Below are 26,057 nucleotides of genomic sequence, written 5' to 3'. Positions count from 1 at the left end.
AATCGTTCCATTACTCTGGCTGAAATGAAGGATTCAGTATAAAATTGTTAAGCTAAACTTGGCCTTGAATTTGTAACATCACAATTGAATATCAGACAAGTTATTCTGCTACCCAATTTTCTATGCCGAGTTGCAATATCACATCCATACATAGTGCAGAACAATTCTGAGTTAATTGAAAATGCTCTGAGTTAAAGGTTTTTGAAGATTCAGCAGGCTTTGCCAGCGAATATCTAAGTAATATAGGCCAGGAAAACCCAGTTTGGATCCTGGGTCTCTGCTGAGTTAGCTGATCTGAGCCAAACAGCTGTAGAGTTGGCTTCAGGGATAGAAAATTGGCTACGTTTCCTACTCCCTGATGGAAATGTGGATTCTGGGAAACTACAGGATTGAGCTCAGCTGTGACTACCATGGTTTCATAGCTGGATATCGCTCAGGCATCAATAATGGCAACATGGGGCAAGGCAATAGTGGCACATCAGCAGGCGCTATCTCAGTAGGGAGCCATTACCTTAAGAAAAGAGTGAAAAAAATTGACAAAGAAAAGATTTTGTAAATAAAAATCCCCCATTCCCTTTGCCCCACCATTGGTGGCTGTGCCATCAGCTGTCTAGGCCTTAAGCTCCATAATTGCCTCAATTAACCGATGTCTCTCCACTTCTCTTTTTTAAGTTCCTCCTCAAAACCTACTCCTTTGACCAAGCTTAGTGACCTCTTGCAATAGGAACATAGGAATTGCTAGACCAAAATAACAAGGTTCATCTAGTTTGCTTTTTACCATCTTGGTAGTCGCATGATAGAATGATAATGTGGCTGTTGACTACTCATTGCATTCAATCTCTATCAATTAGTCTACAGCAGACCCAGATACAGAATGACCAAAACCCCCAGTGGTGGAAAGCTTTGGGAACCATAGGTCCAAAGTCACCTGTTCCTCCCAAGCCATGTATCATTGGCTCGATGTAAATTTTTGTTTGATTATGCTTCTGTGAATTGCTTTGGGATGTTTGCCTATGTTAAAGGCGCTATATAAATGTAAGTTGTTGTTGTTAGAAACCTAAATGTTTTCACTGGAATAATTATTCTAATATACTATAGGATGAATATAGCTCCTGTGTTTGAATTAAAACAAAACTAAGACTCCATTTCATTCCTGAGATATTTGTTGGCCACAGAACATGGGATTCCTGAAAAGCTGTTACCGGATGTGCCAGCTTCCTGCACGTTTTAAGACAATTATGTTGTTTGTATAATCCCAGAAACAAAGCTTACAGTCCTTTGAGCTCCAGATCCTTTCCAAATACCATGAATTGTCAGTTCTACCCAGTGGCACAGTACATTGCAATGAGCCAACTTATGTCTTGCTACAACAAAACAATGAAACCATTTCTGCAACCCAACATTGACCATTGTCTCATCTATACAGTTGCAGCAACTTTTGACTTCCACTGAATCTGTATTCAGGTATGTCAATTACTTTTTCTTCTGTTTTGTTAATTAATTAATTTTCAGAAAATTAGATGCATGTTGAACCACTGACCAATAAAGACACAAAGTACCCCAGACTGTAAGGTTTGGAAAGTCTCTGATAACTTCAAACTGAAGGGTGCTTCAGTGATGTCCTTACAGCTTTCCCCCAGCCAAATCTTCTGTTACTCTGGTTAGTGGAGGTGGTAACTCATCCTGGGATGTGAAACACAGTGGTGGCCTTTTATCTGTCATCACTGAGGTATATGGCACATGGTTTACCATTATTTTGTGCATGATATATCTGTTTAGTTTTTTTTTAATGTTTAAGTGATGTCAAAGGCAAATATTTAAGTTATTTCAAGACCTGAGTGGTACTGCAGGTTACAGCCTAGCTTTAACATCACTGTGACTCCGTGCTTTAAACTGATTTCCTTTTAAGAAGGCTACATTTGGTCTTGCCCAACCATAACTTTGGCCCACCGCTGCCATTGACTCCAAGGCGCAGCCGCAGTGTGGCAAGCAGAGAAGCGAAGCCGTAACTTCAGCTCGGCCGGTAGGCAGCGTCAAGGTCCTCCCAAACCCACGACCTCTACCACCTAGAAGGACAAGAGCAGCAGGTGCATGGGAACACCACCACCTCCAAGTTCCCCTCCAAGTCACAAATCATCCTGACTTGGAAGTATATCGCCGTTCCTTCATCGTTGCTGGATGAAAATCCTAGAACTCCCTCCCTAACAGCACTGTGGGAGTACCTTCACCACACGGACTGCAGGGGTTCAAGAAGGTGGCTCACCACCACGTTCTCAAAGGCAATTAGGAACGGTCAATAAATGCTGGCCTTGTCAGCGGCACCCACATCCCATGAACGAATAAAAATAAAGTCCAATAAACTGACCTTGTATAGAGTATAAACACCAGTACAGACTAGTTGGGGCTGAATGACCTGTTTCTGTGCTGTCTATTCTATGTAATCTCTACCCTCACTCCAACAGTTAATTACATTTCAGATTAATCCTAACCCTAAGTCAATCTTAATGTTTGGCACAATCTCCAAATCTAACCTTGTCCGTAAACCTAATCCCAGAAAGATCTTATTTCAGGGGCAAGTCTGGGGAACACTGAGTGCAGTTTTAGTTTCCATATTTACGACACCAAATACTTGCTTTGGAGGCAGTTCAGAGAAGGTTCACTAGGTTGATTCTGGAGATGAGGGGGTTGACTTATGAGGAAAAGTTGAGTAGGTTGGGCCTCTACTCATTGGAATGCAGAAGAATGAGAGGTGATCTTATCAAAACGTATGAGATTATGAGGGGGCTTGACAAGGTGGATGCAGAGAGGATGTTTCCACTGATGGGGGAGACTAGAACTAGAGGGCATGATCTTAGAATAAGGGGCCGCCCATTTAAAACTGAGATGAGAAGAAATTTCTTCTGAGGGTTGTAAATGTTGGAATTCGCTGCCTCAGAGAGCTCTGGAAGCTGGGACATTGAATAAATTTAAGACGGGAATAGACAGTTTCTTAAATGATAAGGGGTTATGGGGAGCGGGCGGGGAAGTGGAGCCGAGTCCATGATCAGATCAGCCATGATCTTATTGAATGGCGGAGCAAGTTCGAGAGGTCATATGGCCTACTCCTGTTCCTATTTCTTATGTTCTTAAGTCTCTTTACTGACAGTGGTGGCAGCAAGGCCAGCAGAGATGGCATCAAGACTGGGAGCTAGGTAAGAGGATTCATTGGCAAAAAGGTTGCAGGATTGTGAACGAAGCAAAAGGGTTCTATAACAAATAGGAAGCTTTAGGAACAGTGCAGGGGAAAGGGTGGGTGGGGGGGAGTGAGACTAGCTGAAGTGCTCTTGCAGAGAGCCGGCACAGGCTCGATGGGCCAAATGGCCTCCTTCTGTGCTGTAACCATTCTATGATTTTCGGAGGGCTTCGCAGCAAGATTACTGGGACAGGGAAAACCATGATGAAAGGTTAAAAATGTAAACCTACCTGTACTAACAATGGAAAATTACGGATTTGGGAGTATATTGCAATGTCGGAAGAATCATTGTGAAGTAAGCGCTCAGAAATGTCTCCCACAATCGAATAACCAATGAAAGATCACATTTGAAAATCTTTTGACAAAACAGAGTACGATAAATACCCAGTGAGACAACAACTAAACAATGTCCCAGACTGTCCAGCCCCACTTTAATCCCTACTGTGCCAAAGGATTGAATGCAACCAGACTGATAAATTGAATGTCTCGGTATTAACTGTAAAGGTTTTTAAGTAAAGTTAATTTCAGCTATCTCAGCTCAATTCCTATTGATCAGGAGTCTGCAGCACAAACATGCTCATAATTTCAAACTAATAGTCAAATTTAGTCACAGAAGTCAGAGGGATGACTCATGAGAGCTGCAATTAGCAGACAGTGTCCCTTTCTGAGGTTGATGTTAAAGTGTATAGTTGAAAGAGTGTAGCGAGAGCTTTACTTACCAAAATAATCAGACTATTTCTGACCTAAACAGCTTAATGCTAATGCAGAGTTCAAAAAGTGGATACTTTTCTTCATTAACTGCAAAAGCACAAAATTAATTCCAAAATTTTCTTTTATGAAAATAATAAAAACAAAGTTGTATGCACCTTTGGCAAAATACTGTACTCCGTATCCACGTTATATAATCTGCAATCAACAGTTCTGTGAACATTTTATAATCTGTCATTTACAAACAACCTGTAGGTGGTTTGCTGAACCTGTGCAACTGCTAATTTTTCTGAGCAAGACAAGTATCAATCAATTTTGATATCTGTGCTCCGCAATTAATAACTATAACATCTCAAGAAGTAAGTTTGAGTATTAATATTGTTAGAATGTGTTTTTATTGTTTGGATCCCATGTCCGCTAATGCTGGCTTTTCTTAACCTGTGAACTTATTCCAGCTAACCACAACTGGATTGATATCGTTCTTTACTTGTATCTCTATCAAGTTCATACGGTTTCCTCTTCAAGTGGATGTAGTCACTGGACGTTGTGTCATGGTTTGCTTTCTGTGGTTGTTTCTTCATTCTGTGTGATTACTGTTCAGTCATTTGGTGAATGCAACACATATGCTGTTTATTCAAAATAGTCTACAATTTAAAATGACTGTGGGGTAACAGAATTCAAGACTTCATTTCAAGGATTTAAACTAAAATTATTGTTGGAAACTTTTGCATATCATTTTCCAGAAGCAAGATCCATATTTTTCAGCAACTTTATAAACTGTATATTTTAAAAGGCACAGTCGTAATTCCAAACTAGCAATCACAGCTATGTCAAGGAGCGATCAAGTCAATTAAATACATTTTGTAAATTATTTTAATGGACTACCATAAATTTAAAAATATTTAGGAAGGTCCTGAATGCTTTTAAAGTTTCAGTAATTATAATTATGTATAGCTCCTTTTACATTTTAGTATAATTGATGCAATTTATTTTACTATGTATTGAAGGAGACTTGTTTATTTTCCATACTGTAAAAAAATGTCCTCTAATAGATGCACTCGGGGCCCCCTTCAAAATTTACTTGTCTGTCAGCAACCCCTTCCTGGTCCAACACAGAATACATCAAAGTTTGACAGGTCACATTTATGTATATTTTATTTCTTCCCTCCTCCCTTGAAGGTCCTAAACTCTTGTTGCTGAATATCCATTCCGTATGTGTGATTATTGACAGTGTACGTGTGGGCCATTCCATCATGGAATGCATCACAGCTGAGCCCTTTCCTGTCTTTACCCATGTTTACATGTATATTTTCTAGCAGGCAAGACTGAATAGCAATTAGGAACCTTCACTCTCCCACCCCCCGCCTGTCTTTTTAGCTCAGGGATGAGGCCAATTATAGTAGCCCCAACAATTGCCTGACTAAGATCAGCAAGCTCTGTGTGGACTGATGACATTTTATGGTCCGTTTTACTTGGCTCTATGCACTAGTCCAGCAGGGCAATAATCCTTGTTGTGATTGTGACATGACCACATCAATTTTTACATCTTTGCTTTTTGATTGGCTGAAAAACTGGTTAAATATCAACTACAAATGCTAATCAAATTACGCAATTTTAAAGAGATACTTCAACCTCCAAAATGCATGTAGAGGGATTGAAAAAACAAGGTAAGTTAACTAATTCTAACCTGAAAAAGAATAGATTATGTAGGTTAGAAAAAGTAAAATGAAAGTTCAAATAACAGGGCTAATTCCCCTGGTTAGTGCTTCCTGCAGGGAGTGGCACTTGCAGGAGTGCTGTTTGGCAAATTACAGGTCCTGATTTTTTTATCCTTTCTTTTAAATGGTCTGTAGGCCTGCGATTTCCTGACCGTGCTTACTGAATCAGTTCTAACCAGAATAGGACACGGAGAAAAAAATAGGAAGGGAAAAAAAGGGGCAACTGGGTGAGCGAAGTCTTTGAATATTTGTATTTTTATTTAAACTTATACTTTAGAAGTTTAATTTAGTTGTCTAGAGGTAATATTGCAGAAAAAAAACAATTCCTGGTGCTTGAACTGTTTTATTAATGGGTGGTTCTCAATGACACATTGCATGAAAAATTTTTTTAAAAAACTTTCATTTATATACCACTTTTCCTGACCACCGGATGTCGCAAAGCGGCAATAAAGTACTTTAAGTCTAGTCACTGTTGTAATGTAGGAAACATGGCAGTCAATTTGCGCATAGCAAGCTCCCACAAACAGCAATGTGATAATGACCAAATAATCTGTTTTAGTGATGTTGATTGAGGGATACATACTGGCTAGGACACGGAAGATAACTCCTCTGCTCTTCTTCGAAATAGTACCACAGGATCTTTTACGTCCACCTGAGAGAGCAGACAGGGCCTCAGTTTAACGACTCATCCGAAAGACAGTGCAGCACTCCCTCAACACTGCACTGGAATGTCAGCCTCCAGCTGAGCTAAGAACTTAGAAATCCACCAGGCCCAGGGAGACAGGAGTTTCACTGGACTGAATTGCAGTCCAAAAGTTACATTTACCTTCGCTTTACCAAGGATACTATTTTACTAAAACCATTTAAGTTTATTTTTAAATAATTTAAAAAATGGGTCATGGCTGAGAATTGATCCTAGAACCAATCTATTGTATCTGTCGCTGTACTACACGGTACTTGAGAAATGGGGTCACGCACAGCTGCAGGTTGGATAGATTATCATTTAAAAATGATGGCCCTGGTGGGGATAGGAGATGTAACACGCCAATTCTAATTAATTAAAAAACATATTTCTATATGGTAGATTTTCATGATAGAATTGTATTAATAATTCTACTGCCAAACACTAAAGCACATATATTCCTTTGTTAATGTCTGTAATGTCTCCTAAAGTTATTTCTCACAATAGTGCAATGCTCCCTGTAACTATTTTCTTCTCAGCTAATTAGGGTTGAACTGAAGCATCACCTTGGGGGAACCAAGATTCCAACCATTATGCTCACCAAACAAGTGCCACCTGTCAGAGTTTTGACCCTAAGCTTCTGTAATGATCCTGGGGGACTCGGCTGTGAGAAAGTTAATGGATCCTTCCTCTCTTGGGGAAGGGGAGGAGGAAGCTGGGCACAGATGACAAAACCAAGGATGTTCTGTGGGAAGAGAGAAAGAAGGCAGAGTGCTGTTGCAGTTGTTACTAATTAATATTAAATACATTATGCAATATACACATCTTGTTTGAAGCGTTGTCGGGAAGGAATTGAAAACTCACTCATCCAATCTTTATGTGAGTCTTCCCACTTGCTACTGCCTTAGCTGGTGAGTCATGGGTGTGTGATCATTAGACTACACCCTGCTGACTTTACACCTGCAATTAATCCAGATCTATTCCTCCCGAAGTTGGAAAATCATACTATGTTTCTGCCATTCTTCAACTATAACATTTTTTCTTTTCAGTTTATTGAAATTTCTGTATTGGATTTTTTTGTAAAAGTATAAAACCCCTCTATTTTGCCCTTTTTTTCTCCAGTACAGGTCTTACCAGTCACACATCTCTGGCAGTCAAGATGATGAGTTGTTTCCAGGCCTTTGCAATGCAACTCTCTATCTAGTTGCAAATATGTGTTCAACAGTAGTGTGGTGATGATTCCTTGATCTTCTTTAAAACAGTGTCCTGGGATCATTTATGTGCACCTGATAGAGCAGACTCAGTTTAACGCCTCATCCAGAAGATGGCACCTCAGACAGTGCACTTCTCCCTCAGCACTGCACTTGAGTATCAGCCTAGATTTACGTGCTCAAGTCCCTGGAGTAGGACTTGAACCCACAACCTTCTGACTCAGAAGCGAAAGTGCTGATACCATAACAGCATGCATTCTGTACGGAACTATGGCTTGGAAGAGTGTGCAAATCTTGCACACCATAAAACCAAACGAAAAATAACAGCTACAAGCAGAAATCACACGCATCTCCCAAGATATTTGCTGCTATACATTACGGCTTTGAAAAGGGGAGATGTGCCAAAGGATTGAAGGGGGTCAAATCCTGCTCCCCTCCGAAAGAGAAAGGGCTAAGCCAGGAAATTTATGGGCCAGTTCGACGGAAACCTCTGGATCCCATAAGACAGAAAAGCATGAGCTAATTAAGAGACAGTCAGCGTGGAATTGTAATGTTGGGGAAGTCCAGAACCTGCGGTCACAGTCTAAGGATAAGGGGTAAGCCATTTAGGACCGAGATGAGGAGAGACTTCTTCACCCAGAGAGTGGTGAACCTGTGGAATTCTCTGCCACAGAAAGTAGTTGAGGCCAATTCACTAAATATATTCAAAAAGGAATTAGATGTAGTCCTTACTACTAGGGGGATCAAGGTGTATGGCGAGAAAGCAGGAATGGGGTACTGAAATTGCATGTTCAGCCATGAACTCATTGAATGGCGGTGCAGGCTCGAAGGGCCGAATGGCCTACTCCTGCACCTATTTTCTATGTTTCTATCTATGTTTCTATCTCTCTGTGGTGCCTTGCCACTGCAGCAGAGTTAAACCTGTGTTCCTCCACTTCACTGTGCTGCATGTTGATTGTCCAACCATACTGCCAAGGCGTTTTTTCTTTATAACTTGCTTTTCTCCTCTTCCAAACATGTTGATTTGTTGCTAGGGTACAGTTCCACAGGCATTAGTTCCCTTCCAATACGTTGTCCAAGTGCCATTATTTCGTGCTTTCACTGGTGAATGTTGGCAGTCTATTTTACCATGAGGCACATCACAGCTGGCTCTGATTCTATTTCCACCTGATATCCACAGATCTGCACCTCCAGCAGGGATCACTGGATAGTAATCATGGGCTCAAAATTGGCCAGGAGTTGCTCCGTTTTTTTGGAGCAACTTGATTTTTCTGGAGTATCTTAAAAATCTCCATTTTGCACATTCAATTTGCACCAGTGTAAGTGAGTTAGTTAGGATTTTTTTAGTTTTGTTTTTTTTTCAAAGGGAGACATTACCAGCCACCTATGCCCGTTTTGGCCACTTGTGGCTGCTTGTGAAAACTCTTGCAGAGAGTTAAGAAATCAGCGCAGATAGGTACATCGGAGGCCAGCAGAACTTAATGACTTGACTAAAGAATGCGAATAGGATCAAACAGCTATACAGGACATCATATAACAAACTTCGCAAAGTTAATTTACTATACAACAGAAGCATTCATGGAAGCTTAAGCTACAAAAATAAAAGTAAAAGATAATTGCCCGAATCTCACAACTAATTTAAACAACTATTTGTCTGCAATGATTATACTGGGCCAAAATTGAGCCCATATTATCTAAATAAAATCTACTTCAATAAATAAGATATTCTTTCAGTGTTCCTCCGTCACTTATGTTCTTCTTTCACAATAGAACCAGGTAAATAGGCTTGACAAATGGTCACCACTATTCACAAGAGACAAAACATATTTACATAATTTTTTCAAAATATCCAAATAAAAAAATAGAAGTCCTACCCTACCTTCATCTTCAGCCCGGGAAGCCAGTAGGCCAGCCTGTGCAGTAGGCCACTCGGCCTGGGATGGGGCGGGACGCACCAGCAGCTGGTATGATGACGGTGATGATGATCGGGTCCCACACTGCAGCATGCACACTGAGAGGCTAGGGGCAGGAGCTACTGCGCGTGTGTGCACACTCCAATGTGCATGTGCAGACGTCCCGACACTGTTTTCAACACGGGACACTGGCTCCGCCCCCGACCCGACTGGCCACGCTGCGTGAAGACCCGGGAGAGGCCGGACAGCAGCCAAAGTGGGGAACGATTTTTTCACAGCACTTTTCAACGCAGAAAAGCGGCGCAACTCCGTGAGTGCGTCGAAAAAAGGGGTGGGCCAATTTTAAGGCCCATGAGAGGGAACACTGGATCTTCCATTTCCCTGACATAGGGGATGCTCAGGCCAATCGTAGAACCTCTACCTCCACCCTGATTTAGATCAGCTAACTCAGCAACAGACTGATTACTCAAACATCCCTGACCTGTATAGAATAGAATAGTACAGCACAGAAGGAGACCATTTGGCCCATCAAGTCTGCATCGGCTCTTTCGAAGAGCAATCCATTTAGTCCCACTCCCCCGCACTTTCCCCATATCCCTACAAATTTTTCTCCTTCAAGTATTTATCCAATTCCTTTTCAAAGGCTACTATTGAATCTGTATCCACCGCCTTATCAGGCAGTGCATTCCATATCCTAACCACTTGTTGCATAAAAAAGCTTTTCCTCATGTCGCCTCTGGTTCTTTTGCCAATCACCTTAAACCTGTACTCTCTTGTTAGCAACCCTTCAGCCATTGGAACAGTTTATCTTTATTTTCTCTATCTAAATCCTTCATAATTTTAAACACCTCCTCTTAGCCTTCTCTGCTCCAAGGAGAATAACTCCAATTTCTCTAGTCTATCCATGACTTAGTTACTAGATAAACTCAGTGAGCCATTGGGGTAATTCATTGTTGAATATTTTTTAATTAAAGCTTTCTTAGTCATTTGTTTCTGCTATGACTATTCCTTAAGGGTTTGTTTGTTCAATTAAAAAACACAACTATAAAAATAATTTCATCTCCCAAATATTTACTTCCTAATTCACACCTGTAAAGTCTCAAATATAAATAAACAATTACAGGTTGGCCACACCATTTATTGTGTTGTAGAACAATATCAAAATGCTTTTGTTTGTTACTATTAATATTTCATGCACTTCTATTTATAAAATTGCAAAGAAAGAACTTGCATTTATATAGCAGTTTCAGATCTTCAGGGCATCCCAAACCAGTCCACAACCAATGAACTATTTTTGAAGTATTGTCACTGTTGTTACATAGGTAATTTGTGCACACACCACAGGTAAAGGCAACCTTCAGCGGCAGTTCTGAGTCTGCTTTCACTGAAAATAGTGCTGTTCGGTAAGAATAGCTAAGTTTAGTTACACTTTTTGAATGGTACTTTTCATATACTTTTGTTCAACATCCCCACTAACACCTGGGAGTCCCTGGCCAAAGACTGCCCTAAACTGGAGGAAGAGCATCCGGGAGGGCGCTGAGCACCTCGAGTCTCATCGCCGAGAGCATACAGAAATCAAGCGCAGGCAGCAGAAAGAGCGTGCGGCAAACCAGTCCCACCCACCCCTTCCCTCAACGACTATCTGTCCCATCTGTGACGGAGACTGTGGTTCTTGTATTGGACTGTTCAGCCACCTAAGAACTAATTTTAAGAGTGGAAGCAAGTCTTCCTCAATTCTGAGGGACTGCCTATGATGATGATGACTTGTTTTCTCTATTTTGCAGATTTTTAAAGGTTAATTGGAATCTTAATATTCTACAGCCAAATTAAAATGTATAACTGCCTTAAATTAGCAGTTAATATTATAATTCTGAAGGAGATTGACAGGGTAGATGCTGAGAGGTTGTTTCCCCTGACTAGAGTGTCTAGAATTGTGGGGGGGGGGAGGTTATAGTCTCAGGATAAGGGGTAGGCCATTTAAGACTGAGATGAGGAGGAATTTCTTCACTCAGAGGATTGTGAATCTTTGGAATTCTCTGCCCAGAGGTCTGTGGATGCTGTGTCTCTGAATATATCCAAGGTTGAGATAGATAGATTTTTGGAGTCATGGGGAATCAAGTGATATGGAGATCGGGCGGGAAAGTGGAGTTGAGGTCGATGATCAACATTATTGAATGGCGGAGCAGGCTCGAGGGGCCGAATGACCTACTCCTGCTCCTATTTTTTATGTTCTTATAATTGTGTATTTTTAAATGGTTAATTTAACCCAGCTGGCTGATAGGCTTTGCAGCCAGGTAATTACCAGGTAACTACAACGATGTAGTTAACTCTAATATATATAAATACCTCATTTGGGCATGACATTTTGTGACATGTAGGAAAAAATCTTTTGAGGCATTATAACTGCATTTAACTTATCATTAATCACTCCTCATTGTTTTAGATTTCTGGGTAACTTAGCTTTTACTGTCTACATATGGAATGGGGCTGGTCCATTTTTTTAATAAATATGTGGCTCTTTTTTAAAGCTAACCTGTAAATGACTCATACCGATGAGAAGGGCCTAGCTTTGGTCCTCAGTCTCTGCTGAATTAGCAGATCTTAGCTGGAGAGGCCTTAGGGGTGCTACAATTGCCTTCAGTGCCTCTGGACCAGAAAAGAAAATGGCCAGGGCTCGCACTCCTGATTGGTATCCAGTAACACTTTCTGTAATATTGGGTGAAAAATATCTGGTGAGGAATAGAATTGGGCTCAGTGGTAATGCTGAATGCATGGAATAGCCAAGCAACACACAAAGTTAAGGTTGACACAAAGAACAGCCGTCTGGAATATAAAAAGTTATGGGGTGATTTGATTTAAGTTTTTAAGAGTTTGAAAGAAATTGATAGGGTAGACAGAGAGAAACTTTTTCTGCTGGTGGGGGAGTCTAGGACAAGAGACATAACCTTAAAATCAGAGCCAGGCTATTCAGGAGAAAAGTTAGGAAACAATTCTTCACGCAAAGGGAGGTAGAAGTATGGAACTTGTCATGTTTGTAACGACAATGTAACACCACTGTATTACTGTATACACTCAACTTAGATGCACACATTGACCACAGGGGGTGAACTTGTGGGAGACACTCCTTACCTGATCGTACAGGTATATAAAGGGAGGTCCCACGCAGGGTCATCACTTCTGGAGTCCTGTAATAAAGAGTTAAGGCCACAGAATGGCCTTGTCCCTGGAATGTGCCTAGTGTGGTTTCATGCTGTAGAGTAAGGACTTTACATTGGCGACGAGAAATGGGAATTCACGACCCACGAGAATGGCCACCGGTAGCACAGAGGATCGGTACTGTGTTGGGGAAGCCTGGGACAATTTTGTCGAGAGGCTTCAGCAAAGCTTCGTTACTAAAGACTGGCTGGGGGATGCAGTGGCCGACAAGCGACAGGCTCATCTCCTGACCAGCTGCGGGCCAAAGACTTACGTGCTCATGAAGGGCTTACTGGCACCTGAAAAGCCGTCGGACAAAACCTTTGAAGAGCTTAGCAAATTAATCGGGGAGCACCTCAAACCGGCGAGCAGCATACACATGGCTCAACACAGATTCTACACCCACCGACGTCGTGAAGGACAGAGCATACCGGACTTTGTAGCGGACCTCCGGCATTTGGCCAGCCTCTGTAAGTGCGCAGACGCTTGCAGGGGGAAGATGCTAAGGGACTTCTTTATCAAGGGTATCGGTTATGCGGGAATTTTTCACAAGTTAATTGAGACCAAGGACTTGACCTTGGAAGCGGCAACGTTGTTAGCTCAAACTTTCATGGCGGGGGAGGAAGAGACGAAAATGATTTACGCGCGCAATTCTGCCTCTAACGCGGCGATGGATCAGGGAGTCAACATCATCAATGCTACTCAGAGCCCCGCAGGCAGGCAGGGGCAGTCCGACATTTACCAGGCAGCAATAGACCCCAGAGCAGGACCTCAACAGAGACAATGGCAGGCTGAACGGACATTCACGCCATCACAGTGGACAATGCGGCCCGGGATGGGGCCTTGGACATCCACTAATAGGGTACTTAAGAGCAGTCAAAGGGACAGTCAGCGCAGAATTCCTGGCCATAGTCCCTTTGTCCCCAACAATGGAAACTTTAACTCATGCTGGAAGTGTGGGGGCAAACACTCAGCTAGATCGTGCAGATTCCAACAGTTTGTCTGCAGAAACTGCAATCTCAGTGGCCAATTAGCTCGAATGTGCAGAAAACCTGCAACCAGACTAATATATGAGGCAGATGGACCAGAAGAGGGTTCTGTGAGGCACAAGATGACTTTTGGGGCAAATCGATGGACGCTGAGGTTCAGCGGGTACATCCTGCGAATATTTACAATTCATACACCAAAACGCCACCTATGATTATGAGGGTTTTGTTCAATGGTATCCCGGTATGCATGGAGCTGGACACTGGGGCCAGCCAGTCACTCATGGGCGTTCAGCAATTTGTGAAGCTATGGCCACTCAAAGCCAGTAGACCCAAATTAGAACGTATTGGGACACAACTATTGACTTACACCAACGAAATCATTCCGGTGCTAGGCAGTGCAATGATGGCTGTCACACACAATGGGTTAGTGAACCGGCTGCCACTCTGGATTGTCCCGGGCAATGGTCCCGCACTGTTGGGGAGGAGCTGGTTAGCCGAGATGAACTGGAAATGGGGGGATGTTCACGCAATGTCCTCGGTGGAGCGAAGTTCGTGCTCACAAGTCCTACAACAATTCGAGTCAATATTCCAACCGGGCGTCGGGACTTTCAAAGGCACTAAACTAGTGATACACATCACTCCAGACGCCAGGCCAGTGCACCACAAAGCCAGAGCGGTGCCGTATGTGATACGGGAAAAAATCGAGAGCGAATTGGACCGGCTGTTTCGAGAGGGCATCATCTCGCCTGTTGAATTCAGCGACTGGGCAAGCCCCATTGTTCCCGTTCTAAAAGCGGATGGCTCTGTCAAGATCTGTTGCGACTACAAGGCCACCATCAATCGGGTGTCCCTACAAGACCAATATCCGCTCCCAAGAGCGGAGGACCTCTTCGCCACGCTGGCAGGCGGCAAGCTGTTCACCAAGTTGGACCTCACTTCAGCTTATATGACCCAGGAACTGGCCAATAAATCTAAACTACTGACCACCATCACCAAGCACAAGGGACTGTTTGCGTATAACAGGTGCCCGTTTGGCATTCGATCAGCGGCCGCGATTTTTCAACGTAACATGGCAAGCCTGCTTAAATCCATTCCGGGAACGATCGTATTCCAGGACGACATCCTCATCACGGGTCAAGACACCGAAGAACACCTCCACAACCTGGAGGAGGTGCTACGCCGACTGGACCGGGTAGGCCTGCGACTCAAGAAGTCTAAATGCATGTTCTTAGCTCCTGAGGTTGAGTTTCTGGGCAGGAGGGTTGCTGCAGATGGGATTCGGCCCACCGAATCCAAAACAGAGGCGATTCGACGAGCACCCAGGCCCGACAACACATCGGAGCTGCGTTCATTCCTGGGACTGTTGAACTATTTCGGGAACTTTCTGCCGAACTTGAGCATGTTGTTGGAGCCGCTACACGTGCTCCTGCGTAAGGGTTGCGATTGGTTTTGGGGGGACTGTCAGGAACGGGCTTTTGATCGGGCGCGAAACCTACTTTGTTCAAACAAGTTGTTGACCCTGTACGACCCCTGTAAATGTTTAGTTCTGACATGTGATGCATCGTCCTATGGAGTTGGGTGCGTGTTGCAGCAGGGTAATGCTGAGGGTCAGCTACAACCTGTGGCTTATGCCTCCAGGTCGCTCTCTCAAGCAGAACGGGGATATGGGATGGTCGAGAAGGAAGCGCTTGCATGTGTCTATGGTGTAAAAAAAAATGCATCAGTACCTCTTCTGTAGGAAGTTTGAATTAGAGACGGACCACAAGCCATTCACGTCCCTGTTGTCAGACAGCAAGGCTGTCAATGCCAAACCATCAGCTCGCATACAGCGGTGGGGGCTCTCACGCTAGCTGCTTATGACTACTCCATCCGGCACCGGCCTGGCAATGAAAACTGCGCTGACGCGCTCAGCAGGCTCCCACTGGCCACCACTGAGGGGGCAGCTGAGCAAAGCGCTGAGATGGTCATGGCTGTCGATGCCTTTGACAGTGCAGGCTCCCCCATCACAGCCCGCCAGATCAAAATCTGGACAAACAGAGATCCCCTCTTATCCTTGACTAAGAAATGTGGCCTGACTGAGGATTGGGCGCCCGCACACGGAGCATGTCCTGAGGAGGTCAGACCGTTCCACAGGCAGATGGATGAGCTCTCCATCCAAGCCGACTGCCTACTATGGGGCAGCCGGGTAGTCATGCCCCAGAACGGCAGGGAGGCATCATCAGGGAACTCCACAGCGAGCACCCAGGCATTGTGATGATGAAGGCCATTGCCCGGTCACACGTTTGGTGGCCTGGAATTGATTCAGACCTGGAACACTGTGTTCGCAGGTGCATGACCTGTGCCCAGTTGGGTAATGCCCCCAGGGAGGCCCCGTTCAGTCCGTGGCCCTGGCCCACCAAGCCATGGTCACGCATTCACGTTGACTACGCGGGCCCGTTCATGGGGAAGATGTTCCTCATTGTAGTAGATGCGTACTTGAAATGGATCGAGTGAATCATCCTGAATTCATGCACGTCATCCACCACCGTGGAAAGCCTACGTGCGATCTTTGCAACCCATGGCTTGCCGGACATCCTGGTTAGTGATAATGGCCCATGTTTCACGAGCTATGAATTCCGGGAGTTTATGTCGGGCAATGGCATCAACCACGTCAGGACTGCGCCGTTCAAGCCGGCCTCCAATGGCCAGGCGGAACGGGCAGTCCAAATCATTAAGCAAGGTATGCTCAGGATTCAAGGACCCTCCCTACAATGCTGCCGATCACGCCTCCTGCTGGCCTATAGATCCCACCCGCACTCGCTCACGGGGGTCCCGCCCGCAGAGCTACTCATGAAACGGACGCTCAAAACTCAATTGTCCCTCATTTACCCAGTTCTGACCGACATTGTTGAGGGCAAGTGCAAGTCACAAAACGAGTACCATGACCGTAATTCAAGGGGGGGTGTATAGAAATAAATTATCCTGTATTCGTCCTCAATCACGCCATGGGGCCCAAATGGCTTGAGGGTACTGTAATTGGCAAAGAGGGGAATAGGATCATCGTGGTAAAACTCAACAATGGCCAGATATGCCGTAAGCATCTGGACCAAGTAAAAAAAAGGTTCAGCATGGACATGGAGGAACCTGAAGAAGACCATGAGATGGAGCTCACACTATTGCCAGCGAATGTGCAACAAGAGCAATCAGAAGAATGCACAATCACTGAGATCAGAATCACCACAGGTGACAGACACTCACGTCAGTGTCCAACAACCAGAGCCCCAACTGCGGCGCTCCACGAGGGAGCGTAGACCACCTGAAAGACTAAACCTATGATCCCAGTAAGACTTTGTGGGGGGGGGGGGAAGGTGATGTCATGTTTGTAACTACAATGTAACACCACTGTATTACTGTATACACTCAACTAAGATTTGTAGTTTTGTGTCAGGGCTTTACATTCCCCACTTCCAAGTTTAAATTGACTGGCTTGTAGTTGCTGGGAATATCCTTTTATACCCTTGTCTGGCAAAAATCTATCAATCTCAGATTTAAAATTATTAATTGAGCTAGCATCTACTGCTTCTTGTGGGAGAGAGTTCTGTAAAGTCCTTACTCGACAGCATGAAACCACACGAGGCACATTCTATGGACAATGTCACTCTGTGACCTGCACCTTTATTCACAGGACCAAGAAGTGATGATCCTGCATGGGACCTCCCTTTATATACCTGGATGACCAGGTGAGGAGTGTCTCCCACAAGTTCACCCCCTGTTGTCAAGGTGTGCATTTCTCAAGTATATACAGTATTGCAGTGTTGTTATATGAAGGTTACATACATGACATCACCTCCCCTCCCTCGTGGAGCGCTGCAGTTGGGGCTCTGGCTGTTGAGCCTTGGCCTGCATGTCTGTCCCCTGTGGTGATTCCGGCCTGTCCGGGCTGACCGCAGGGACTATGCATGCTACTGATTGTTCTTGTTGCTCGTTCACTGGCGGTGGTGTGAATACCATCTCATAATCTTCTTCAGGTTCCTCAGAGTCCATGCTGAACCTTTTTTTTAAACTTGGTCCAGTTGCTTGCGGCATATTTGCCCATTGTTAAGTTTAACCATGATGGCCCTATCCCCTCTTTGTCTATTACAGTACCTTCAAGCCATTTGGGCCCCAAAGCGTGATTGAGAACAAATACGGGGTCACCAATTTCTATACATCTCCCCCTTGAATTACGGTCATGGTACTCATTTTGGGACTGGTGCTTGCCTTCAACAATATCGGAAAGGATGAATGAGGGACAGCTGAGTTTTGAGTGTACGTTTCATAAGGAGCTCCGCGGGCAGGACCCCCGTGAACGAGTGCGGTCGGGACCTATAGGCCAGCAGGAGGCACGATATGCAGCATTGAAGGGAGGGACCTTGAATCCTGAGCATGCCTTGTTTTATTATTTGGACCACACGTTCCACCTGGCCATTGGAGGCCGGCTTGAACGGTGCTGTCCTGACATGGTTGATGCCATTACCCGACATGAACTCCCGGAATTCGTAGCTAGTGAAACATGGGCCATTATCGCTAACAAGGATGTCCGGCAAACCGTGGGTCGCAAAGACCGCACGTAGACTCTCCAAAGTGGTGGATGTCGTGCACGAATTCAAAATGATGCACTCGATCCATTTCGAGTACGCATCAACTACAATGAGAAACATTTTCCCCATGAACGGGCCAGCGTAGTCTACATGAATTTGTGACCATGACCTGGTGGGCCAGGGCCACGGGCTGAGCGGGGCCTCCCTCGGGGCATTTCCCAGCTGAGCACACGTCGTGCACCTGCAAACAGTGTTCCAGGTCTGAATCAATTCCAGGCCACCAAACAAGTGACCGGGCAATGGCCTTCATCAGCACGATGCCTGGGTGCTCGCTGTAGAGTTCCCTGATGAAAGCTTCCCTGCCCCTCTGGGGCATGACTACCCAGCTGCCCCATAGTAGGCAGTCAGCTTGGATGGAGAGCTCATCCATCTGCCTGTGAAACAGTCTGACCTCCTCAGGGCATGCTCCATGTGCGGGCGCCCAATCCCCAGTCAGGACACATTTCTTAATCAAAGATAGGAGGGGATCTCTGTTGGTCCAGATTTTGATCTAGCGGGCTGTGATGGGGGAGCCTGCGCTGTCAAAGGCATCAACGGCCATGATCATCTCAGTGCTTTGCTCCACTGCCCCCTCAGTGGTGGCCAGTGGAAGCCTGCTGAGCGCGTCAGCGCAATTTTCAGTGCCAGGCCGGTGCCGTATGGTGTAGTCACACGCAGCCAGCGTGAGAGCCCTTCACTGTATGTGAGCTGACGCATTGGCATTGACAGCTTTGCTGTCTGACAACAGGGATGTTAACGGCTTGTGGTCCATTTCTAATTCGAAACTCCTACCCAAAAGGTACTGGTGCATCTTTTTCACCCCATAGACACATGCGAGTGCTTTCTTCTCAACCATCCCATATCTACGTTCTGCTTGAGAGCGCGACCTGGAGGCATAAGCCCTTCAGCATTGCACTGCTGCAACACGCACCCAACCCCATAAGACGATGCATCACATGTCAGAACCAATTTCTTACAGGGGTCGTATAGGGTCAACAACTTATTTGAACAGAGTAAGTTACGCGCCCGATTGAAAGTCCGTTCTTGACGGTCCCCCAAAACCAATCACAACCCTTACGCAGGAGCGCGTGTAGCGGCTCCAACAATGTGCTTAAGTTCGGCAGAAAGTTCCCGAAATAGTTCAAGAGTCCCAGAAATGAACGCAACTCCGATGTGTTGCCGGGCCTGGGCGCTCATCGAATCGCCTCTGTTTTGGATTCGGTAGGCTGAATCCCGTCTGCAGCAACCCTCCTGCCCAGAAACTCGACTTCGGGAGCCAAAAACACACACTTAGGTTTCTTGAGTCGCAGGCCTACCGGGTCCAGTCGACGTAGCACCTCTTCCAGGTTGTGGAAGTGTTCCTCGGTGTCCCGACCCATGATAAGGATGTCGACCTGGAATACAATCGTTCCAGGAATGGATTTGAGCAGGCTTTCCATGTTTCTTTGAAAGATTGCGGCCGCTGATCGAATGCTAAACGGGCACCTGTTGTAAACAAACAGTTCCTTGTGCGTGGCGATTGTGGTCAGTAGTTTCGATTCGTCGGCCAGTTCTTGGGTCATGTAGGCTGAAGTGAGGTCCAACTTGGTGAACAGCTTGCCGCCTGCCAGCATGGCAAAAAGATCCTCCGCTCTCGGAAGCTGGTATTGGTCTTGTAGTGACACCCAGTTCATAGTGGCCTTGTAGTCGCCACAGATCCTGACCGAGCCATCCGCTTTTAGGACGGGAACAATGGGGCTCGCCCAGTCGCTGAATTCAACGGGTGAGATGATGCACTCTCTCAGCAAACGGTCCAATTCGCTTTCAATTTTCTCCCGCATCACATACGGCACAGCTCTGGCTTTGTGGTGCACTGGTCTGGAGTCCGGGGTGATGCAAATCATTACTTTGGTACCTTTGAACGTCCCGACGCCAGGTTGGAATAGCGACTCAAATTGCTGTAGGACCTGTGAGCATGAACTTCGCTCCACAGATGACACTGCGTGCACATCCCCCCATTTCCAGTTCATCTCAGCTAGCCAGCTCCTCCCCAACAGTGCGGGACCATTGCCCGGGACAATCCAGAGCGGCAGCCGGTTCACTGATCCATTGTGTGTGACAGCCAACATTGACTGCCTAGCACTGGAATGATTTCTAGTTTGGGTCTGCTGGCTTTGAGTGGCCATAGCTTTTCGAATTGTTGAACGCTCATGAGTGATTGGCGGGCCCCCGTGCCCAGCTCCATGCGTACGGGGATGCCGTTTAATAGGACCTTCATCATTATAGGTGGCGTTTTGGTATATGAGCTGTGAATGTTTGCCACATGAACCCGCTGAACTTCAGCGTCCATTGATTTGCCCCATGCATCATCCTGCCTCGCAGATTCCTCTTCTGGTCCATCCGCCTCGTAAATTAGCCTGGTCGCAGGCTTCCTGCTCATTCTGGCTAAATGGCCAGTGAGGTTACAATTTCTGCAAGCGAACTGTTGAAACCTGAAAGTCCTGGCAGCATGTCTGCCCCCACACCTCCAGCATGAACTGAGATTTCCATTGTTGTGAGCAAAAGAGCTGTTACCAGGCATTCCTCGCTGATTGTCTCTTTGACTGCTCTTGAGCACCCTGTTAGTGGGTGTCAATGGCCCCATCCCAAATGCATTGTCCACTGGGATGGCATAAATGTCCGTTCAGCCTGCCATTGTCTGTGTTGAAAACCTGTTCTGGAGTCTATTGCTGCCTGGGGTGTGTCGAACTTCCCTTGCCAGCCTGCTGGGCTCTGAGTCGCGTTTATGATATTGACCCCCTGATCCATCGCCGCGTTGGAGTCAGAGTTGCACACGTATATTATCTTGGTTTCCTCCTCCCCCGCCATAAAAGTCTGAGTCAGCAACGTCGCCGCTTCCAAGGTCAAGTCCTTGGTCTCGATTAACTTTCTGAAAATCCCTGCATGACCGATGCCCTCAATAAAGAAATCCCCTTAGCATCTCCCCCCTGCAGGCATCTGTGAACTTACAGAGGCTGGCCAAGCGTCGGAGGTCCGCAACGAAGTTCGGTATGCTCTGTCCTTCCCGACGTCGGTGGGTATAAAATCTGTGTTGGGCCATGTGTATGCTGCTCGACGGTTTGAGGTGCTCACTGATTAGCTTGCTGAGCTCTTCAAAGGTTTTGTCCGCCGGCTTCTCGGGTGCTAGCAGGTCTTTCATGAGCGCGTAAGAATTAGATCCACAGCTGGTCAGTAGATGAGCCCTTCGCTTGTCGGCCGCTGCATCTCCCAGCCAGTCCTTCGTGACAAAGCTCTGCTGGAGCCTTTCAATGAAATTGTCCCAGTCCTCACCAACACAGTACTGTTCCTCTGTGCTACCGGTGGCCATTCTCGTGGGTCGTTGATTCCCGTTTCTCGTCGCCACTGTAAAGTCCTTACACAATACCACAAATCCACACGAGGCACATTCTATGGACAAGGTCACTCTGTAACCTGCACCTTTATTAACAGGACCAAGAAGTGATGACCCTGCGTGGGACCTCCCTTTACATACCTGGATGACCAGGTGAGGAGTGGCTCCCACAAGTTCACCCCCTGTGGTCAAGTGTGCATTTCTCAAGTATATACAGTATGGCAGTGTTGTTACATGAAGGTTACATACATGACAGGGAAGCTTTTAGAAACAAATTAACAGTCACTTGGATAAGTGTGGATTAATTAAGGAAAGCCAGCACGGATTTTGTAAAGGCAAATTGTGTTTAACCACTTGATTGAGTTTTTGGATGAGGTAACAGAAAGGGTTGATGAGGGCAATGCGATTGATGTGATGTACATGGATTTTCAAAAAAGCGTTTGACAAAGTGCCACATACAGGTGCAGCGTCCGGGATCCGGAACTCTCGGGACTTTGGATCGTCTTTCTGATGTCACGAACCCGAAAACACTCGAGTCCAGGTTTGACTATTTCCGGATTTTGGAACATCAGAAAGGGGGATCACCGCCGAGAAGCTGTTCGGGCCGCCGGCCCCATCGAGGTGGAGCTGTTCAGCCGGGCCTCACCGAGGAGCTATTTGGGCTGGGCCCCGCCAAGGAGGAGCTGTTCGGGCGAGTCCCCGCCGCTGTGGAGCTGTTCACGCTGGCCCCGCCGTTGAGGAGCTGTTGGGGCGGGCCGGTGAGGAGGCCCTGAGGTAAGGGCAGCGACAGCGAGCGAGGTGTACGGCGGGGTAAGAGCAGCGGCGGCAAGGCAAAGCCTGGGGTCGGGCAGCGCCGGAGCCCGAGGTCAGCAGGTCCGGATTCCGGAACATTTTACGAATTCTGGACGACCCTGCCACCGATTGGTCCAGTGTCCGGATTCTGGAACATTCTAGATTTGGGACGCTGCACCTGTAATAGGCTTGCCAGCAAAGTTGAAGCCCATGGAATAAAAGAGACAGTGGCAGCCTGGATACGAAATTGGTTAAGTGACAGGAAACAGAGAGTAGTGGTAAACGATTGTTTTTCGGACTGAAGGTGTTTGAACAGTGGTGTTCCCCAAGGAAGAAAGGGTACAATCCTAAAGGGGGTGCGTGAACAGAGAGACCATGTATATGTGCACAAATCCTTGAAGGTGGTAGGGCAGGTTGAGAAGCAGTTTCAAAAACTTACGGGATCCTGGGCTTCATGAATAGGGGCATAGAGTACAAAAGCGTGGAAATAATGATGAACCTGTATAAAACACTGGTTTGGCCTCAACTGGAGTATTGTGTCCAATTCTGGGCACCACACATTAGGAAGGATGGGAAGGCCTTAGAGAGGGTGCAGAAAAGATTTATGAGAATGATTCCAGGGATGAGGGACTTCAGTTACGTGGATAGACTGGAGAAGCTGGGGTTGTTCTCCTTATAGAAGAGAAGAGTGAGAGGTGATTTGAGGTGTTCAAAATCATGAGGGGTCTGGACAGAGTCGATAGAGATAAACTGTTCCCATTGGCAGAAGGGTCAAGAACCAGAGAACACAGATTTAAGGTGATTGGCAAAAGAACCAAAGCTGACATGAGAAAAACTTTTTTACGCAGTGAGTGGTTAGCATCTGGAATACACTGCTTGAAAGGGTGGTGGAGACAGACTCAATCATGGCTTTCAAAAGGAAATTGGATAAGTACCTGAAGGGAAAAACTTGCAGCGCTACGGGGAAATGGACGGTGGAGTGAGACTAGCTGAAGTGCTCCTGCAGAGAGCCAGCACAAGCTCGACGGGCCGAATGGCCTTCTTTCATACTGTAACCATTCTATGATTGTATGATTCTATGATATGGAGCCAAGGCAGGTGGATGGAGTTAAGATACAGATCAGCCATGATCTCATTGAACGGCAGAACAGGCTTGAGGGGCTGAATGCCTCCTCCGGTTCCTATGTACTTGGGTGAGGTGCCGGAGGGTGATCAAGAAACTGTATTCCAGCTAAAGATAATGCTATTAGATGGGATTTAAAAAGATGTTTGAAAAGGAATATAAAATGCAATCCATTTTAAGCATCATACTCTTAAAAACAAACACAGCTCTGTGTTTAAATTGGCTTGTGATTTGTCTCACTCTTTTCAATTACAGCTCACGCTCTTTATATTTTCCAGAAATTGATGGCCCTAGAATCTATTTCTATGCAATTTCTACAGTTGAAATCTCCTCAGATCACATCTTAAAAAATTATTTCCCACTTATTTTGCTCACAGCATAACAACTTGCATTTATATAGCACTTTAATGTAAAAAGTATCCAAAGACGTTTTGCAATTGGTGTCATGAAATAGGTGCTGAGCTAGAAGGAAGAACTAGAATGGGTAACATATGGCTAGATTGAAGAGATGGGTGTTGAGGAGATATGTAAAAGCTGGAGAGAAGTGCAGAGACAGAGAGGTTTAGGGAGGGGGTTCCAAAGAGTAAGACCGAAGAGTTTGAAATCTGTGTCCCATTGAAGGGGAATCCAGAGTAGACCAGAGAAAGGGTGGGGCAAGGCTGCAGAGGGATTTATGAATAAGGACAATGATTTTGAATTGAGTGCTTTGGGGGAGAGGGACCCATTGTAGGACAGCATCTTGGATCTGGACTGGAGGTGACGAAGGTTGAACAGATTCCCACTGGTTCTACAGTTTAGTTCCACTCCAGCGGGGAGCTTGTTGAGTGTGAGGTGGAGCATTGCAACGGGGAAGATCGAGAAGAGGGTTGGCGCGATGATGCAGCCCTGCTTGACCCCAGTCCGGACGTGGATTGGGTCTGTGGTGGATCCGTTGGCCAGGATTTCGGCTTGCATGTCATCGTGGAGCAGGCGGAGGATGGCGACAAACTTTTGGAGGCAGCCAAAATGGAGGAGGACGCTCCATAGTGCCTCGCGGTTAACAGCGTCAAAGGCTTTTGTAAGGTCAAAGAAGGCCATGTACAAGAGTTGGTGCTGTTCCCTGCATTTCTCTTGCAGTTCTCCCAAAGCAAGCGCTCTACTCGGAACCCCTACACAGCAAGCGAACCCCAGGTGGGCAGAGGAAACATTTCAAGGACACCCTCAAAACCTCCTTGCTAAAATGCAACATCCCCACTGACACCTGGGAGTCCCTGGCCAAAGACCACCCTAAGTGGAGGAAGAGCATCCAGGAGAGCGCTGAACACCTCGAGTCTCATCGTCGAGAGCATGCAGAAAACAAACGCAGGCAGCGGAAGGAGCGTGTGGCAAACCAGACTCCCCACTCACCCTTTCCTTCAACGACTGTCTGTTCCACCTGTGACAGAGACTGTAATTCCCGTATTGAACTGTTCAGTCACCTGAGAACTCACTTTTGGAGTGGAAGCAAGTCTTCCTCGATTTTGAGGGACTGCCTATGATGATGATGTAGGTCAGCAAGGTTGGGAGTGATTGATGAGCAGGACTTCGTACCAGCAGGACAATACTGGACAAGATACATGTGGCAGAACCTTGAACAAGTTGGAAATCATGGGAGTGGAGGATCGAAGGTCAGCAAGGCGAATGTCATAATCGTAGAGTGTGGAGATGACAAAAACTTATACAAGGGTCTCAGTGGTAGAAGGACTTAATTAGGAGTGGAGGCAGGTAATGTTGCAGAGGTGGAAGTTTACAGTCTTGGTGTTGGATAGGATAGGGGATTGAAAGATCACCTCAGGGTCGAACAAGGTGCTAAGATTGCCAATGGTCTCGCTGAACTCTTGAGTAGCTGGATAAGGACACAGAGTTTATGCCAGGGGTCAAAAAGGTTGGCTCTGGTTTCCTGATGTTGAGCTGGAGGAAGATTCAACTCATCAAATATGCAGACATTTAGTCTGACAGCATGGAGACAGTTAAAGGTTTGAGAGAAGTGAAGGTGAAGAGTCTGGGCATCATCAGTGTACATTTAAAACCTGACCCCACATTTGTGGATAATTTCACTGTGGGGTAACATGTAAATAAGGAAGAGGAGGGAATCAGCCAGGGTTAGTTTCTTAGGGACCCAGGAGGGGAGGGAATAATTTATTGGAGATGTGCTGGCTGCATTCAGGTTGACAAGAATGGAACCATGCAAGTACAATCTTACATGGAGAGTGGAAGAGAGGCATTTGAAGCGTAGTCAACCGAATGCTGTAGATATGTAGAGGAGGGATAGTGCACCACAGTCACACTGGATGTCATTTGCTGTTTTGGTGCTTTTAGAGCAGAAACTAGACTGGAGGGATTCAAACTGGGAGTTTTGGCAGAAATGGACACAGAGCTTGGAGATGACAACACATTTGAGGACTTGAGAAAGGAAAATGGGGGTAGGGATAGCTGGAGAAGACAAATTGGGCAAGCATGATTTTTTTAAAGAGGCTGATAATAGCAGTTTTGAAGGAGAGAATGATA

The 26,057-nt window shown here is 45.8% G+C and overlaps 1 protein-coding gene across 2 annotated transcripts in view; it reads left to right on the top strand.

The window, feature by feature from the left end:
- The window catches only part of LOC139269029 (T-box transcription factor mls-1-like), a 66,391-nt gene extending 64,924 nt beyond the window's left edge, over positions 1-1,467 (top strand). The window contains exon 6 of one of the 2 annotated variants that reach the window (XM_070887981.1): positions 1,427-1,467. In XM_070887981.1, the coding sequence (XP_070744082.1) occupies positions 1,427-1,442 (16 nt within the window). In that variant the 3' untranslated portion in view covers positions 1,443-1,467. Of the gene's footprint in view, positions 1-1,098; positions 1,145-1,426 lie in introns of those variants that run through there. The other variant, XM_070887980.1, reaches the window with a different exon arrangement.
- The last annotated feature ends 24,590 nt before the right edge of the window (positions 1,468-26,057 follow it).

This window comes from Pristiophorus japonicus, chromosome 8 (genome assembly GCF_044704955.1).
Source record: "Pristiophorus japonicus isolate sPriJap1 chromosome 8, sPriJap1.hap1, whole genome shotgun sequence".
Classification (NCBI taxonomy): domain Eukaryota; kingdom Metazoa; phylum Chordata; class Chondrichthyes; family Pristiophoridae; genus Pristiophorus; species Pristiophorus japonicus.
This window is presented reverse-complemented; position numbering and strand designations above follow the sequence as displayed.